Consider the following 19,618-nt stretch of genomic DNA (forward strand, 5'->3'; position numbering starts at 1 on the left):
TTTCTTTATTTTTGTGTGATATTGCTGATTTTTCTTGTGATGTTTTTGCTTTTGATGTTTAACTTGTAATTAACCATGAAAAGAAAAAAAGGAGAAATAATTTTGCTTTTGAATATTTTGACATCGCTAGTGCTAATCATTACAGCATGGTACATGCTGAGAATCATACTACCTGCCAGCCAGTTTTGTCAGAAATGCATTTTTCATTCGCTTCTTCCATTTAGTTGTCAGTTTTTGCATCAATCAAATATTGTATTGCAAACTCAAAATGCAAAGCAAGTGTAGTTCATGTATTTATTATTACTGTATATACAGAGAACGCAGTAGAAACAGTGTGTATGCTTTATCATGTTATGTAGCCAGTATGTATTCTTCATAATGAATTCACAGACATGGACCAAAGGCTTCATTTTATCTTAAATTTTGATCATGAATAAAGTTCAAGTGATTAAACTTCTAAGTTGATCAAGTTTTTTGTTTTTGTTTCCTTATTAAGCAGGAGTATTAAAAAAAAGAGAAAAGGAAAGGGAAATTGTTTTCTGTATGTCATTATCAGTGTATTTTTATCCTTGAGTCAATTGTTTATTGTATAATTTCAGGAGGAAGAAGAAATGTATTAGATACAGGGTGGATGAGGATGGGAATGAGTATTTTTATGATGGTGACGACATATTAAGTGACAGCTTTGCTAACGACGACTCGGTGAACGACAGTGATTCCATGACAGGAAGCCCCATGTGTCGCTCAGTAACCAGTGATGACGCATTTTCCTCACCATCCAAGACTTTCTGTCGAAACTCCCCCTCCCCATTGAACCTTGCAGCCAGGGCTGGTGGGCGACTAGATTTGCCAACACAGAGCGATGACAGGAACAGACTGTTACCTAATGCTGGCCATCCAAGGTCTGGGGAGTTAGAGGAAGCATGTCAAGAAATGGACGATTTAGATGTTACCCTTACTTCTACCCCTGTGAAATCACGTCATCTAAATAATAACATACCGATCACTTAACACACAAAACCATGGGATCAATGTTTTGTTTTTTGTCTGTAAATGAAACAAATTATCTATATTCTTTTCATCAGTCATACTATGTGAAAGTTATTTTCTCAACAAAATTAGTAAATTCTCAGATTTTTCATGCATTGCTGTAAGGCATAATAAGCAATTGATCTCGTGTCATTTAGTGTTTAACTCATTTTTCAAATAGTACATTTTTTCAGTCTCAGTGCACATGCTCAAACTTCCCAGACCAAAATCCTTTGCACAAAATGGAAACTGTGTGAGGATTTTGAATGGACCTTCATGAACAAATCATTTCCTCTATTGTGTAAGAGGGAAGGTGATCGTGATTATGTGACATAGTGAGAGTAATCATGTAGAGTTCATGCCTTTATTTCAAATATAAGGTCATGTGTGACAGTTGTTCATACTATCATGAGATTTTTTTCTTTCTTTTTATATAAATATATCTATTTTAGAGTAAATGATACAAAATAAGTTCAGTTGTTTGTACACGAGAGTAGAGCTGAACTTGCCTTAACATGTCCAGTTGTTGTGATGTTCGTATAACTTATCTTCTCTCACTGTTGCTGATGTAGTATTACAATATTACATGTGTATTATTGAAGAAGTAATATGTATACCCTATGATGACTTCAGTTTTGTCTTGTAGACTCTGTAGTCAGTTACAGTCAAGTCTTAAGAAAGAATTGGGTAATCAAAAGATACTACATGTACTACAAAATGATAATTCACATGATACTATGTTTATTATTACTTATTTTTTAAAATATGTGTATAACAAAAATGTGAGACTTATACTTTAAATTTCTGTTCAGATTGCAACCAATATGTGATATTTTTATTACTGTATTGAATACTTACAGAGATCTATATAGACACAAAAATGTATATATTTGTAAAGGCAGGTAAAATATCTTTATTCCATCCATTCTTAGGAAGTTGTAAACTGTTAATTTTATACTTGAATGGAGAAAAAAAAATAACTTAACAATATACAAAAAATTCTAACCATTGGATGAGAGGAAAGAGAGCGAATTTTATAAATTTTGTTGTGGTATATGAAATACTGTTGACCGCAGAATAATTTATTTGGTGCATCTTAAAAACTTTCATGAAGTAGTATTTTTACTCTCTCCGTATATTTTCAGTGGTTTGAAACACAAATCTACAAATATTTTATGTATATGTTAGGGTGGGTGTTTTTAGTCTGGGGAGGTGTTGTATTTGAAGACTGATTCCACAATGGAGCAGCAATATTCAATTCACATTTGCAAAGCGAAAATGTGAACCATTCCACAATCCATGTACACAATCGACATCTTCAAAATAATTTACACTTTAAAAATTATACAGGAGTAAATTCTCAAAGAATTTATTTTGGAGAACTTCAATATTTCATTTTATGATAGGCAAGCTAACGTGTAAAGACAAAGCCCGCAGTTTTTGCATAGGTTGTAAAGTTGAATGTGGTTCACTTTTTTTTTAAAGAAATATTTTTAGCACTTTTTGAAACATATTTCAGTAGGAACTACATATTTTAATCTGAATATTTTATTTTCATAATTTTTGTATTCATACACCAATTTGAATTTGTCATATGTTTAAAAAGTGCAATACTTGGTTTTCAACGTATAATTTTAATTTAGACAAAACCTATTTTGCATGTCTATTATCTGTATGAATTCAGTGTGGAGTTTTATTAATTTAAACAGAAACATATATTTTTAGTAGAAAAATCAGTAGCCATGTGAAGAAAATTCACATGGTATACATTTGGATAATCATTTTTTTATGGATGAACAAAATCAATATGAGCTTTTAAATGATTTAATATGATACTGATTTGAACATGGGCAAGTAGTTCAAGACTAAAGTAACTTGATCTGGCTCGAGAGTGGCACTTAAAAATCCTTAAGCTTTGCTTTTTATTTTATTTTTTTATGGTCCAATTTCATATTTTCCCCCATGTCACAAAGTGACAACAAAATCCACAATATATTAGTGCTATTTTAGGCATTTTAAGTTCATATGTTTAAATTGCACAGAAGTAGAAATGTTGTATATTATATTTAGCTTATTCCTTGCATGTCTGAGTTTCAAAATATTTTTTTTACTTCCATTTTTTTATTTTTCACTGCCTTAGGGAGCAGTGCATTTGTAAAGCAGCAGAGTAGAGTAGTTAGCAAATGATAGGTTTTGAATCTACAAATTTTAAATTTTCAGTTGTTCATTGTAATACAGTTTATGTTTTATCATTTCATAGTTTTATACTCATAAAAATATATGAAAAAATAACATTATGAATTCAGATATGAAGAGGAAAACAAAAATTGAGTAATTGCCATTTTACATGTACACTGAAATGAGCTGGGTTTTTTTTCCACAAGTAGTTTTATTTTTGCTATAGAAAAGCCTTTTTGCCATGCTAAATTTGAACAATTTCTTCAATGATTTAAGTGTGTATTGTTCTCTTTAATAGACTTTGCCCACCTAATACACATACTGTGTCACACAAATTCTCCTTTAAAGTGTACAATGTATGTGTGTTAGACTGGAAGCCAAAATTTGTAAATTTATGAATTTTCTGTTTTGTTATTTTTTTTTAAACTGTCGAATTACTTTTTGTTAGTGAATTTTATTAACTTTGTTTTAAATACTAGATTGTATGGAAGAGCAGATATTTTTATCATTTTATGTTGCATATAAAACAAGAGTTGTATACCTAGTTGAAAATTTTCAACTAGAATTGGTGCTTATTATTTCATTTGCTTTTCACTTCGGAGGTAGCCTTGACCTCATAGAGGTGTCCTTGACATTTCTTAGGTGTCACTCTCGATGACTTTTATGACATCTTTTTTATATACATTCGACTCGTGTATTTATATGTTAAAGCATTTCTTGTTTCTGTAATAAACCTCAACTGAAATTGAATTGAAATATTACATGGTGTTGCATTTGTTTTTTGGCTCACTTGAGCTGTAAAGAACTATGTGTGGTATGGTCAAACATCTGCCCCCGATTTCAACCAATTTTTAAATTGTATGGTATAAAAATCAAATCTTCATAAATCATTGAACAAAGTATGCTATCACTTTAATTTTGATTTTAGTCATCACTGCCTGAGGATAGGTCATATGCAATTATGCCATTAACTGGTATATTTAGTATACATGTAAATTAACATAAAAATAGTAACGTTCTTGTTACAGAATCTGACCTGTCTGTCTGTTGAAAAAGAATTACCCCATTGAACATTAAAGGAGCTAATTGTGTTTAGAATTTGGAAAGGATTATTTAAGACAGCTTGGCAACTTCTAGACTATTGGTGTCTTTTGGAAGGAAAGCTCTAAAGATATAGAAAAATTATCAAATAATTACTATACAGCTTAAAAAATCATATCTTTAAATTAAAGGTGTAGATTGTCATCATTTAACAAAAATCGGTGTAAAAAGAAAGATAACTCTTTTTTTTCTCAAACAATTCCATGGATCCCCATATTTGGCCCCTTCACTAATAATTGGATGTCTCTGTATTACTTTAATATCAAACTAGTTTTGCTTTTCTCAAGTTCTGGTACCTCAATAGCTTTGTTTTTAAGATACTGTAAATATGCCAATCTACACAACTACAAAGATTCATTAAATTCAATGGAGTGGTTTTATCAGAGTTGTGCTGACAAAATCTTTCAGTAATATACATCTGTACTCTATAATAATGTCAAAAATTCTAAGATCAAAAGTAAAGTGGCAAAACTGCCAGAAAAATGATGGGATCAGAATTTCCTGCAATTATGAACATAAATTTTCTTGCTTCATGGAATTCTATTCAGCAACATCAAACAATAAGGGTAGGAGCTGCCTAGCTTCACTGTGTTGTGATCTTGATAGTCTCTGACAAATTAATCTGATCTGATGAACCTTTTGTCGTAAGTAATAGGACAAGGATATATGGTGCAAGACTCATACACAAAGGTTCCATCTGCAAGGGTAGTAAAACACTTTCCATTTTCAATTCAGGGGGTAAAAAGTTTCAGAAAAAAACTTGCAGAAATGTGTCATACTCGTATGACACATTTCGGCAAGAGTAGTACTAGTTATTCTTCTTTTTGAATAAATATTTTATAAAGGTACATTAGTTTTTTTATTTTTCTGGAACTTTATTATAAAACTCAGGCAACTGATGTTTTGAACTTTTCTTTTTATAGATAAAATCCCTTGTACTGTAATAATATACCATTATTAAAAAGGGATTTTTTTATGAAGAAAAAAGTTTAGGACATCAGGTGCCTGTGGTAGACAGAGGCTGTCTGCCTAAGAAGGAGTTTGCTATTTGTCTGAAAGGTTCATGCAAATTAATCAAATGAAGTGAAAAAGACAAACTGTCGGATTAGCTTGATGTTTTATAACACAACAAATCGATTATGTTACCATAAACAGCACAGGTGTATAACTGTAGCATGAAATTCAATCACAGTTTCGGATACATTTCACATTTTTTATTTTTCCCTCTAAATACAGTTTGTAACTTGGAAGTAATACATAAACATGTAATCCTTTCTAGACTTACACAAATCACATCCACTAAAAGCTTAGCTGCTGTAAAATTTCAGAAAACCTTCAATAACTGTCTCCTCCCATAGTTCAAGCTAACTGGGTCAGATATCATCAATAACATTATATTCTATATGTTTGAATCAATAATCATAAATCTATAAATGTATCGGTCATAATTGTACACCAAAATAACATTTATATAACAAAGAAAAAGTTTCAAAAAATTGTCATGCACAAAAAGAAAATCATGTATATCATGTTATACAAAGCATGTTAAAATCTCTTATCAGTGGTTCTCCAGTGGTGGAAAATTGTTCTCTCAGAAAAAAGGTCTCTTAAAATCTTTGACAAAAAATATTTGTGCTCCATTATAACAGAAACAGTATATAATGCCACACCAATAAGTATATCTATGCCTCAATGTTTATTTTCCACGACATGTAAATACAGCACAATCAAAATCATTTTAACAATTTTAATATCCAAAAAAGTATCTATTAAGTCACTCAACCCTTATTTGCAACGATAAAAAAGCAACCAACTTACAAATTAACATCACAATATTGTCAGGAAATTTAGGGAATGTTTATAAATCTAGCACATTCTATAATAAATTCAAATAAATCAACAGATACATGTAAAACATTAAACATTAAGGTCAATAAGGAACCTGGACTTGATTGTTAATACTAGACAGATGGACAGGAGTCTGTAGTTGAGCACAGTGGTGTGATATGTCTAACAACTAAGTCTACCCCCCCTTTGTTGACCCCCTTCGGTCTCTGGCCAGAAGGTTGTGCTGCTGTTAAAGCTTGACGTAGTGCCATTTGTCAACTGAAAATATGAATGAGTGCATAAAAAGTAAAATTAATAATCAAGCATTAATAACTCATTATACTTATGTTAAAAAAATAACCATGAGAACCTTAATCTGTCAAACAATTCCAAGTACAGTCCCTCAAACGTTCTACTTTCTTTTTTTTCCTGCATTCACTGTGCTCTCACAGTGCGTTCACCGTGTGCTTACTTGTGCTCTCCGCTCCACTCTGTTCCCAAAGCACTCACCGTGCATTCACAAAGTTTTCACCTTGTGCTCACCGTTTGTTAAGCGTTCATCCTGTGCTCACCATTCGTTCATCATTAACTTATCATTCAGTCATATTATATTTAGGCTGATAACAATATATATGTGTAGTTTATTTGTTATTTTTTCTGATTACCGACAAAGCACAATGTAAGGATAACTCCTGAGGCACTCCGAATAAATCGTTCATCTTGCATTCACTAATCTTTCACCGTGCATTCACCATTCACTTTGAGCTTGCGTTTGTACTCCGTTTGTGCTGTGCATTTGCTTACCATTCACTGTACAAGAGCACTCACCAAATTCTGTACACTCACCATTTACTCAGAGTGCCCTCATCTTCCGCTCAGTGTGTGCTCATTTTCACTTATTGTCAAGTTAAAAAGTAGAACATTTCAGGGACTGTACCAGTATTATCCTATGATCCTCTCACCCCTTATTCATATATACATACAAAGAAGTATATTTACATCTACCAAGTATTATTCCCTCTATTTCTTACGATAACTTATAGTTAATTCATAGCCCTATAGAAACAGCCAGACTGAAATCTACACGCCCCGTGTATCGATTAGTCAAAATCTACAGCAGCTGAAACGGACAAGAATGTGACAGGACTGAAATTCACACGATCAGTTTATCTATTGGTCGAGACCTACAACTATATTAACCTAAAAAAAATCATGGACTGCATGAAATAACCATGATGATGTCAGACTCAAAGTCTCACAGGAGATGATTTGGCTGTTTCTTTTAGCTAGCGTACTTATGTACATTAACAGTAAAATAGTGAATTTAACTTACTTTTTACGCTCAATTTATTAATTAGTTAAAAGACAGATGCTAATATAAACAATAAAATGCTTTCTTTAACGATTAATGTGAGTTATGAAGGTAGCTATCATAGCAGAAAAAAATTACATAACCCGCTTTATTTTTTCTGCCTTTATTTCTGCTTTATTTTGTCGCTACCTTCATACCCCGAATGAATCACCAAAAAAAGCATTTTATTGTTTAAATATATACTTACTCTCGTCCGCTACTGGTTTTGCAGTTCCTAGCTGTGGTTGCTGAAATAAACAGCCAAAATCAGATGATATTATATCAGGTATCTTTAAAAAGCTGTCAACAAATTTTGTATTTTATTTCCATTGACTTGTACTCACAGCTTCAACAATCTTCTTCCCATCTTCAGGCGTAATCTTGTAAGGGCTGCTTGCAACTGATGTGTTCTCGCTACAATTATATCAAGTCAACTTTTTAAACTGAAGTATCACCAAATTATTAAAACAAAATCCAAATGGAAACCTCCTCTTACAAATACAAAAGACATAGAAGAAACCCTGCAACTTTATTAGCTTATATTCAAATTAACTTGTGTGTTTAGCTTTGTACATGCATGTACTTACATGCAGAACAAATTACCTACACATGCAGATTTTAGTTCTAGAAATACACGTATGAAAAAACTTACCATGCAATTCCATGGTTGTCACACTCTTTCCCAATTAATTGCTGCCATTGTTTATTACATTCGTTTACCACCTTCATGGCATATTCCTGAAAAATATTTACATAAAGACAGTCATATGGAAACAAAGATAATAAGTACATTTCACTTGGGAAAGACCATGTTATACAACAGTGACAACCAATTCAATGACAGAAAAATCAGAACAGTCAACGAAATATTTGAGATTGAATTTCTTTTAACTGTGATTTACCTTGTTTTTAGCTTCTCCGTTGAAGGCAAATTTATTCTCTGGCTTGCCGTCAGGGATCTTATAAATTTTGAACCATTCATACGTTGCCTGAAATCAAATTACATTCCATACAAACTGACTTGTACACTGAGTGATAGCATCGCAAATGTTGTTTATAAAAATACACAAATCAAATTTAAACATTACGGTACTATTTTTTAAGAATCACATGAAAAAATCCAATCAAGAGATATCTGTGTTACACATAGAATTCCCCTTACACACAATTCTCATTATTGGTGGGACAATACTTGAAATTGATTGGCACATCAGTCACTTTTGGCCACATTACAAAATCAGAAATTATCAACATTATATCAATGGCCAATTTTTCCGTACGATGGAATGAATGTTGAGCATGGGGCTCAGATATTGGTCAGACAATATTTGACAAGGGTACAGCATTAAATCTGGTAATATTTCAACAGAGATCAAGACAGGTATGATCATGATACCAGTGATGGTGAACTAGGATAAGAAAGAAGGAAACTTGCAGGATGCTTACACATACTTAGAAATTCAACTGGATTATAAGTAAAGGGAAACAAATACACAGGTTGAAGTGCACCATTTCCAAAATTCGAAAAAACTAAAACACAATTATTTTCACTAAACAATTATTTGAGAGAGAAATCTGAGATTACAGTTCAAGATTAAACTTGAGATTTTGTTGTATGTTTATTCAATATTGCAGGAAAATAATGGATTGAGACATAACAACATTAAAATTGCCTGTTAAGAAAATGAGCGGAAGTACCGTAGACTGCGCAGAACCATCTGTGGTGAAAGTGTGATGGCCCTTTTATTAAGAAATTGGAAATAAAAGATGAATGCAAAGCAGACCTGCCAAATGTCAAACAATTTGTGGGCCACATCCACAAACTTACTTAATATCCATTCATCATTATCTCTAGTGAAAACTCTTTTACAGCATTATGATCCAAGAGAGATAACTCTAGTTTGTTTGTGAAAATCATCAAGATTTTATGAGCTGTTTTCTCTCCAGTGCAGACTTGATGCAATTTAGAGTAGTGTAATTAGGAGCATTCAAGTATTTTTAGTACATTGTTTGTAGTAAAGTGTCGTGTACTGAGGAATTGGTAATTGCATTTTCAAAAGTTTGGTGGGTGGTTTTATATCTTTAATCATGCAAGTTATAGCTGAGACCCAAGTCGGTTCAGTTTACCAGGTATTTCTTTCAAAACCAGGAAATGGTACAGAAGGAACAAAGTATTTACAAAATTCAAATACCAGTACAATAACATGGTAAAGGTCAAACAGAGAGAAGTTGATTAGTATCTTAATGGTGAAGCAGAATCCGCTGCTTTTTGTTTTTATTTTTAATGTTGCAGTCATCTTCATGTCAAATTAAAAACCGAAACATTTGTAAATTAAGGCACAGTTTTACAGGTTGTGCAAAATGTTTGTTTCAACTCAAGCCTTCCTCAAAGAGTAATGAAAGCTGCAAATTATATATAACACTTACTAGTATGATGAATTATTCCTTTCTAGATCTTATATGTCAAATGCTTTAACTTATCCTGAGATTTATATTATTTTATATCTCTTTTTTTGGGTATGTTACTCATAACAAGAGGCACAGGGGCCACATCGCTTACCTGAGCAACAATAGCCTTAACTCTGATCAAAGTAGCATTACAGTATCAAAATCAAAATCAAAATATCTTGACAACTAAGTACAGTAGATCTTGCTAAAAAAAAAAATTAAAATCTGCCAATTTTTATCCACATATTTTTTTTTTGGTAAACACCAAGCCCCTTTTGTTGTTGTACCTGTAGAAAGATTTTTCTCTATTCCTATTTACCCCCCCCCCCCCCCCCCATTTTGTGGCCCCACTTTTCTCTAGGGAATCATGGTTTCATCAAAACTTTAATCTGCACAACCTGTGCTTTCACACAAGTTACTGCGTTTTTGGACTGAAAACTTTCCCAGAATATTTTTAAAGATTTTCTCTATATATTCCTATGTAAAAATTTATCCCGCCATTGCGTCCCCGCCCTACCACCAGGACTATGAATTAGCAAACTTGAATTTACAATACCTGAGGATGCCTCCACACAAGTTGAAGCCAAATAGTTTTTAAAAAGATTTTTAAGGATTTTCTCTAGATATTCTTATGTAAAAATTTATCCCCCACTGTGGCCACACCCTACCCACCAGGACTATGATTTAAACAAACTTGAATCTATACTATCGGAGGATGCGTCCACTCAAATTTGAGCTTTCCTGGCCTAATAGTTTTTGAAAAGAAGATTTTTCAAGATTTTCTCTAGATATTCCTATGTAAAAATTCATCCCCCACTGTGGCCTCACCCTACCCCCGGGGACCATGATTTGAACAAGCTTAAATCTTCACTACCTGAGGATGCTTCCATACAAGTTACAGCTTTTCTGGCCTAATGGTTTTTGAGAAGAAGATTTTTGAAAAATACCAACAAATTTTCAATAATTCTAAATTATCTCCCTTTTAAAGAGGGCATGGACCTTTGTTTGAACAAACTTGAATTCCCACTCAGTGATGCTTTGTGCCAAGTTTGGTTGAAATCTGCCCAGTGGTTCTGGAGAAGAAGATGAAAATGTGAAAAGTTTACAACATCGACAACGCCAACAACGACAACAGACAACGGACAAATTTTGATTAGAAAAGCTCATTTGAGCTTTTAGCTCAGGTGAGCTAAAAATGACATAGCCATTATGACCCACCATTTTATACCTGAATGCTAAGCAGTGACCAAACATTTATTTCATTACTGGAGGTTCACAAGTATGAACACGCACTCAGTTTTAAAGGAGACATACCGGTAAATCATGATAAGGGTGTCTTTCTAGTACAAGTAATATTGCTCTTACCTTGAGAAATCCTGGCATATGCTTTTCAACATCTTCTATATCTAAAAATGGAAATCAATACCTTTTCTAAAGCACAAAATTTTGAAAATGTTTTTAATCAAATGTACTGATGTTCAATTCTACTACAGTTATTGCCGAGATCAAAGAGATGCCACGGACATTATTCTCCAATATACCACGAACGTCATCAGTAAATTATCAGATCAGAAATACCTATTTGTCTCGCACTGATCATGAAAGTACAACTTCAAACCGTAAAAAGTTTTAAAACCATGTCAATTTCACGTGTTAGTTCCAGTCAAAACAATGTGTATTTCCTCAAATGTTTATTTTTAAGAGATCAATGCGGCTGTTCCTAGGACCTCCCTAGCACATTTTCACTGCGTGTTTTTGCATAAATATATATAACATATAGTAGTAATAATCGTATTAAATTGCCCTTAAAATATTAGGAATATGATTCAAAGATATTTTATAAATAAAAGAAGAGTATTAAAAATCCAAGAAAAATTATGTCGTCTGCATGTGATTCCTTTGATCGATACACATGTAAACATTACTAACGAAACCGTTGGGGTTACCCGGAACAGCCGTCAAAATGACCTAGATCGTCTCTCTATAGGAGAAACGATCTGTAAAAATACTGGGCTGTTAGTAGAATAGAAATAAAGTTCTTGTTATCGTGAATGTTGCAGGATAACCTCCCCGGTCTCGAAATGTTGTTTGAAATATAAAAGCTTTTATATTTCAAAGCAACATTTCTCGACCTCGGAGGTTATTCTGCAACATTCACGAAAACTCGTACTTTATTTCTTAAGTAATTAGTACATACAGCAGTAGACTGTATAATTTTTAAGGAACCTAATTAAACCAAGTATATAAACAGAGTACCATTGAGGTCGCTGGCCAGTGGGTCTGTGACATCTATGGCTAACACCTTCCAGTCTGTTTCACCTGTACAACAGAAGGCATATACCTGGTACATGTATATTCAAATAACAGTGATTATACACATGGAAATACACTTAAATAGATATCATTATTTTGTCTCTGGTTTTGGCATAACAAAAGGTACACAATAAGTTCATCCAATTTGCAGCATTTGAAGAGCTTTGTTTACTGGTAAATTGTAATAATAAACACTTTTCCCTTTCCCATCACTCATTATACATGTACAACAAAGAAGTTTGGGGACACAAATCTGGTTTCTGGAATTGACCAAATAAAAAAATATTCTCCTTCTTTTTATGTTGGGGGCATACATCTGTCTAGTTTCTCTCATTATATTTATTTAACAAGTTACAAGTCTATGTATATCTTTTCCCCAGAGCCTTAGTGGGAAGGCAGTAAAAAGTAAATTCAGAACTCGGTGGATAAAAATCATATTTCAGAATCTATAAAATACACAGGGGATCTGAAAACTAAAAATTGTTATCAGAATATTGAGTTTGAGACTTCAAATCAGTGTTATCATCTGCAATAACTACCTTCATCAATCAGGCACATGACCCCCAGGACTTTAACTTGAATCACTGCCCCTCTCTTGTGCACCTGAAAAAAATAATTCAATTACTGATAACCCTTTTCTAAAATATTCTCCATTGACATCAAATTCAATGTTAAACAAACTTATTTCAGAGGATTTTATGACCTTAAACCAATTTCAAAGACAATACTGAATCACTATCTGCTTACCTCAAGAAAGTGTCTCACTTCCTATAACATATCTCACTGACCATTGTGAGTTACTATCTGTACTATCTCACTGACCGTAGTAACTCACTATCTGTCCCATCTCACTGACAATAGTAATTCACTATCTAACTATCTCACTGACTATAGTAACTCACAATCTGACATATCTCACTGACAATAGTAACTCACTATCTAACTATCTCACTGACTATAGGAACTAACCATCTGTCCCATCTCACTGACCATAGTAACTCACTATCTAACTATCTCACTGACTATTGTAACTCACAATCTGACCTACCTCACTGACAATAGTAACTCACTATCTAACTATCTCACTGACTATAGTAACTCACAATCTGACATATCTCACTGACTATTGTAACTCACAATCTGACCTACCTCACTGACCGTAGTAACTCACTATCTCACCTATCTCACTGACAATAGTAACTTACTATCTAACTAACTCACTATCTGACTATCTCACTAACCATAACAACCCACAATCTGACCTATCTCACTAACCATAGTAACTCACAATTTGACCTATCTCACTAACCATAGTAACTCACTATCTGAACTATCTCACTGACAATAGTAACTCACTATCTGACCTATCTCACTAACCATATTGACTCACCCTCTGACCTTTCTCACTGACCATAGTAACTCAATATCTGTTCTATCTTACTGACCACTGTAACTCACTATCTGACCTATCTCACTGACCATATTGCTTCACCCTTTGACCTTTCCCACTGACCGTAGTAACTCACTATCTGTTCTATCTTACTGACCATTGTAACTCACTATCTGACCTATCTCAATGACCGTATTGACTCACAAACTGACATATCTCAATGACCATACTGACTCACCTTTTGACCTATCTCACACACATCTAAAGGGTCGTTGTCTCCTAGTGTTTTGGTCTCTGGTGTTTCATGTTTAGGGTCCTCCCATGTCTATGTAAAGAAATCAATATCAATCATAAATCAAATATCTCCTAACATTTAGGCATAAGTAAATATACCTTTGCTTCCCCTAATGTAAAGGGCTAAATTTAAAGGGGTATGGTCACATATTTCTTCTTCAAATTTTACTTTTTTAAATTGCTGAACTCAGGTATTTCCAACGGTCAGACAAAATTTTAATGCCAGTTGTCAAGTTATAAGTGAGAAAAACAGCTCATAACTCTTTATTATGTTAACAAGGTATGATTACATCAAACTTCCTGCATTTATACCTGGGGAAGAGCGCCATAATTCCAGATGTATCCGTGGTGAGGAAAAACATTTTTCACATATCTTAAGGCACCTTTCTTAACATCCTGCTTGATGGGGTTCATTTTCTCCTCTTTGCAAATCTAGAAGTACAAAAGCAGTAAAATACATAACAGAAATCAATACATCCTCATAATTCAATCTAGATTGTAAACTTCAAGTTGAAAAATCAGTGATAATTCATTTTACATACTGTTGTTTCCTTAATATTTGTGGGTTCCAATTTTCATGGATATAAGGAATATCACAGTTTCGAGAATATTAAAACCGTCAATTATTTTGGGGCCAATGGTCCTATGAATACATTATGTCATAAGATACTGCACTTCAATGAACATTGAAATTCATGGATCAACTCAAAAAAGTAATCCTTGAAGATTTGTATTCAGCAAATATTAATTAAACCACAGTACCAAATCACTATCAATAATTTTTCATTACTTCTTTTATCATTTCAAGATTTCTTAAAATTTAAGTTGAAAGGTCATAATAAAATACAGCTTTTCAACACATTTGATGTACAAAATAGCCAAGACAAATAAACATGGCAATGAAGATATGGACAGAGGCCTAGTACCTCCATCTTGCTGTTTGTCCAGCGGGGAATTTCTACCACCATATTCATCACCGTCTTCTCTGTGTTGGCAAACAGAGGGATGTCATGGAAGGGGGACACAGTGTTTCCATTGGGGCCACCTAAGATATAAAAGTTAGATTAATATGGCTTGTGGTAAAAAAATATGGTCCAATGCTACATGACCATTTTTTGCAGTTAATGCTCTCATTATCATCATAACAGCAAAAATAATAAGCAATTTACAAATATATTCTACTTCATAAATACTTACACACATACAAAAATCACACAGTTGTTCACCTTGTTCTGAATGTAAAACTCACAACATCAAAATAAAATATGTTTGTGAAATTACTTTGCTGAATGTCAAATGGAAGCAATTTTAACCTCTATGAATAACATGTACATTGATGCTATTGATCTAATTAGAGACAGATGGAAGGATAGACACACATAAGCAATTATAGATAAAAGGAAAGAAAGTAAAAAATGAAGCCCAATACATGTATTACTCAGATTTGATTTACAGAACATAAAAAAGAGCTGTTCTTTAGTTCCTTATAAAAGATCTATGAAATTTACTACCGGGTACATCTTTGCATTAGAGGAGCTATGTGAAACTTGATCAATAACACAGCACATCAAAAGAAATAAACTGCCTTATATGGCACTATAGTTCTCGGAGTTTATTTACTGACTGAAAAAAGTAGTGTTTATATTCTTTGTTCAACTCAAAACATTTTGTGTTCCCATATCTTTTTACACTGTTACGTGGCCACTGTACAGAAATAACAGTCAGTAATTGAGTATAATATGGGCAGTTCTAAAATTAGTTAATATTCTTGGGATATACATGCTGCTTACCCTCTAACTTCTGTAAAGGAGATGGGGTATATTGTGACAAGGCAAGCAGACACTGAACAATACTGTTACATTTGGTCTGTCACTGATACTGGTTTACATTACATTGAAACAAACTCCTAAACCAGTCAGTATACACTGGGACAATTTCAGTATGTATATTCTGTAGAATTATTTTAAACAGGTTAAAACATTGTCATACAAAATGTACATGCACTGTTCTACAATTTCAATATTTCATAGGCATAAAATAGTAAAGATTGTCCAAGGCATATGGATCGAGATTTATTTCAACATCATGGTTTGTAAGAGTAAAATTATACTGGTTCATATACTATCGAAGGACCAATAAACTGCACACTAGCTCCTGAACAGAGTAATGTGCAATTATGAAAATGTCACCAGAACAGTGCATAATATGAATTCATACAGACAATCAAAACAACCTGCCTCTTGAGGGATTGTAACTTTACTAAAATATGTAAAGCTTATGATATAGACATTATTGTCAAAATAAAGTTTGAATAAAAATATCATGATTATAATATAATAAAAATATGAATGTTTTGTATCCAAACTCGAAATATTTAAAGTCAATCCAAATCAGAATTTTATTTTACGGGTGATCAAGTACGTGAGGTTACAACTTTTATATAAGCCCCCCCAAAAAGATCACAATATTTTTTAAATATTTGTTTCTAAAAGCATTTTTGAGATTCTTCTTCTTCCTTACTGTCACATTTTAAATGCAGTTAAGATTCTTGGTGATCAATTTTAAACTTCAGAGTGAAAAAAGTAATGATTGCTAATGGATACATTTTATCAAGGTCATGAAAGGTTGAATAAATCAACTTTCACACTTCGATGCATAGAATCAACATATGCCAAATAACACTAGAGAATACCTTAAGGCAAACTCACTGGAGGATTCTGGCATCAGTTTCAAAAACTGAGTACAAACCAAATTTTTGTGCATGCGTTAGAGTTTTCAATTCATGACAAGGTAAAGTTTTCAAATAATGTTGAGTGACATACATTGGCAGCCATCTGGGCATTCAGTTGTTTCAACTTGTCAAAAGTATTGGTAAAATTAACATACTTCCAAATATCTACAACTTCAATGTCCAACATTTACCTAATTCTACATATACATGAATGGAAATGTACAACAGTTCAGTTGTATGACCTTAAAATTCATTCAACATGTTTAACCAATATATACTGGTAAATATTGCACTTAACATGTTCATATTAACATACATTTAAGCTTACTGGAACATGTATTTGTGGTTAAATTATTGAAATAGATTTTTTTAAAAAATGTACAATTATTGAGAAGCTGTCATCATTACATGTCACAAGTACAAGTGGAGTGTATTGCAGATAATGACAAGGAGTTGAAATATACCTTTTCTTTAATATTTGACAGCTTGGGTGTAACTAATCAACTAAGGGGCTGGTAATTATATTGTTGTTTTTATCCTTTATAACCCTAAGTTCTTTTAATTAACTGATCAAGATATACAAGAATGGACTATATATAGGAATACTTTTTTATCAATGGTCACTTTGGGCTTTTAACAACATGTTTGAATTGAACAGGACAACTGAAACTCATTGTTATCCCACTAGACCAATGTTTACATATGACTTGAGAAATGTCCCAAGGGGTAAGGGCTCAATTGTGAGAAAGCACTAGCCAAAATTCAACAGCAACTGAACATTACATGAACTGAAACATCAATGTTTTAAACCCATAAAGGAAAAGAAAAACTGAGATATTTGATTTGAAATGTCTTTTGATTAATTGTCACTTTTGACAATCTGTCACTTTCATAAAGTAAAAGAAGAAATATACATAATCTTCACAAAGTTAAAAATTTCCAAGAATCCCTATATATATAAACCGAAACTTGAGTCACCTGTTATCAGAAGTTGTGAAGGATTGAACCAGGACATGCACTTTTATCTCTACTCTTGTTAAAACATATCATTGATTTTTCTGTTCTGAGTGTGTCTATAGTCAGGGAACCTTAATCATGATGATTATATAAAACAATCAAAATGTATCATGAAAATATCACAGAAGTTATTTTCACCTAGGCTACCCTAATATATAAATCAAAATTTTAAAGTTAACAATAACGTAGGGAAGAGAAGCAGATGAAATACAAAGTCTTGATTTACATTACAACCCCCACCCCAAGATTCCACCCAAATTGTCATTAATGCAAAATATAAAATATTTTATAAGGGTAACGTAAATCATAAGTGCTGTCGACAGTTCAGCGAGTAATACGGTAACAGGCTTCGAGGTGTTATTTATTATTGTTTAGTCCTAAAATCACAAAGTATACCAAAGAAATGATTTCAAACTCACTAAAAAATACTCTATATTCCAAAGAATTTGGGCATCCTCTTTCAACTATTCCGTATGACATTTTGACCTGTGAAGAACTGCTGAACAGTCTCTCGTTTGAAGCTAGTTTACGAAATGTGGCTGCTGTCGGAAATATCACAGGCTGCTTTTGTTGCAAGTGTTGGAATATATTTTTTTGCAAGGAGACCTGAGTTATTCGTCTGAACCGGTCTACACGTTGCATTGAATAGGAAGTTGATGGTTCTCACGAAGGAAATATCAGTGCGCGCGCATCGGGGTATTACTAATCACCTCTGAATACGCAAATGAACTTGCTTGTTTATCATTAAAAAAAAAACCAACACATTACCACACAATAAACAAACAAACTATTTTGTTATCGAGATAATTTCATCGAAATTATTTCACACTCTTTATTATCTAAGTTATGCTTTTGTCTTAAGCTACATGTAGATCGAAACTGAAAGTAGATAAAATCCTTCTCCAAAGTAATGAAAAACACTTAAATTTTAGCAGCCATGTTATCATGTTTATCATGTTATTAATTACTTAAAATAAAATTAAATTACAATGCTAAAATTTAGACCAATCCAGATAAATAAAAATCATTGATCACACTCCAAACTGTAAACATTTTTAATCAGTTGTCATTACATAGAAACACAAAAAACTTTGAAGATTTAATTATTTTTGTACAAATGTATTTTAAAGTATACATGTAGTTCTCTTGCACGTTAAAATGTTATGCTAGGCCCTACAACCATCTTCGCTAGCCAAGGGTTTTCGGTCAACTTTGTGCAAAGTGGACCGAAAACCCTTGGCTAGAGCAGATGCCCTACAACCGATCCTCTGTTGGCCCGAACTGATTACAAACACCGAGCTCTACAAATTACTCATAATTTGATATAGCCAGCATAAGCGGATTTTGCCTTTTTTAAAAAAAAAAGGGGGGGGGGGTCCGAACCTTTTCTGAGAAAAATAAGAAATTAAACTTAATCAAATTCACATGGTACTAATTAAGGTTATCTAAAATAGGCATTGGACCCCAAGGCAAACGAAATTCTTCCTCAGCCCCCTAAAGATATTCTTTTTGGATCTACGGGAATCAGCTAGGTTTGTCGGACCGTAAAAATTTTGACGTCTTCAAAATATTTTTAGTTACGAAGAATCTCGCTGAAATAACTGAGACTAATCAAACTGCTACCGCTTCACCATCCCATCCAACTATCATAGCAATTCAACAGAAATTTGGTATTTGTAAAATTCTTTGAAAATCGTAGTAATTTTTATGTTTTTAAAATTCTCCTGTCAAAAGTAAATATAACACAACCCGACCATTCAAATTGAAAGTCTATTAACAAACACAAATTCTTTCCCAATGTCCTAAAATACAGGTTGGAAGACACAAAATAATCTTCGATTTTTTATGTTGTCCATTAATAATGGGGCAGGTACAATGGCTTGCTGAATTGACATTGAATCCAACTATGGTAGATTTCTCTACTTCTTGGCGGCATTTT

The 19,618-nt window shown here is 32.9% G+C and overlaps 2 protein-coding genes across 12 annotated transcripts in view; one reads left to right on the forward strand and one right to left on the reverse strand.

The window, feature by feature from the left end:
• The window catches only part of LOC105329818 (protein pangolin, isoforms A/H/I/S), a 41,514-nt gene extending 37,546 nt beyond the window's left edge, over window positions 1-3,968 (forward strand). For 7 of the 11 annotated variants that reach the window (XM_011431268.4, XM_011431270.4, XM_011431267.4 and 4 more), the window contains one exon: window positions 600-3,968. In XM_011431268.4, the coding sequence (XP_011429570.1) occupies window positions 600-1,011 (412 nt within the window). In that variant the 3' untranslated portion in view covers window positions 1,012-3,968. The remainder of the gene's footprint in view (window positions 1-599) is intronic. The other 4 variants (XM_020067916.3, XM_020067917.3, XM_011431274.4 and 1 more) reach the window with 1 other exon arrangement.
• A 1,539-nt stretch (window positions 3,969-5,507) lies between these two features.
• Window positions 5,508-18,364, reverse strand: LOC105329817 (uncharacterized). Its single transcript, XM_034458914.2, has 12 exons — window positions 18,099-18,364; window positions 14,858-14,976; window positions 14,244-14,363; window positions 13,876-13,962; window positions 12,787-12,850; window positions 12,191-12,253; window positions 11,300-11,340; window positions 8,389-8,475; window positions 8,139-8,224; window positions 7,831-7,900; window positions 7,695-7,734; window positions 5,508-6,414 (listed from the first exon to the last, which is right to left on the reverse strand). Exons 1-12 carry the CDS (start codon window positions 18,319-18,321, stop codon window positions 6,386-6,388), a joined length of 1,029 nt encoding a protein of 342 aa, XP_034314805.2. The 5' UTR covers window positions 18,322-18,364; the 3' UTR covers window positions 5,508-6,385.
• Between the last annotated feature and the right edge of the window lie 1,254 nt (window positions 18,365-19,618).

Source organism: Magallana gigas, chromosome 7 (assembly GCF_963853765.1).
Source record: "Magallana gigas chromosome 7, xbMagGiga1.1, whole genome shotgun sequence".
Lineage (NCBI taxonomy): Eukaryota > Metazoa > Mollusca > Bivalvia > Ostreida > Ostreidae > Magallana > Magallana gigas.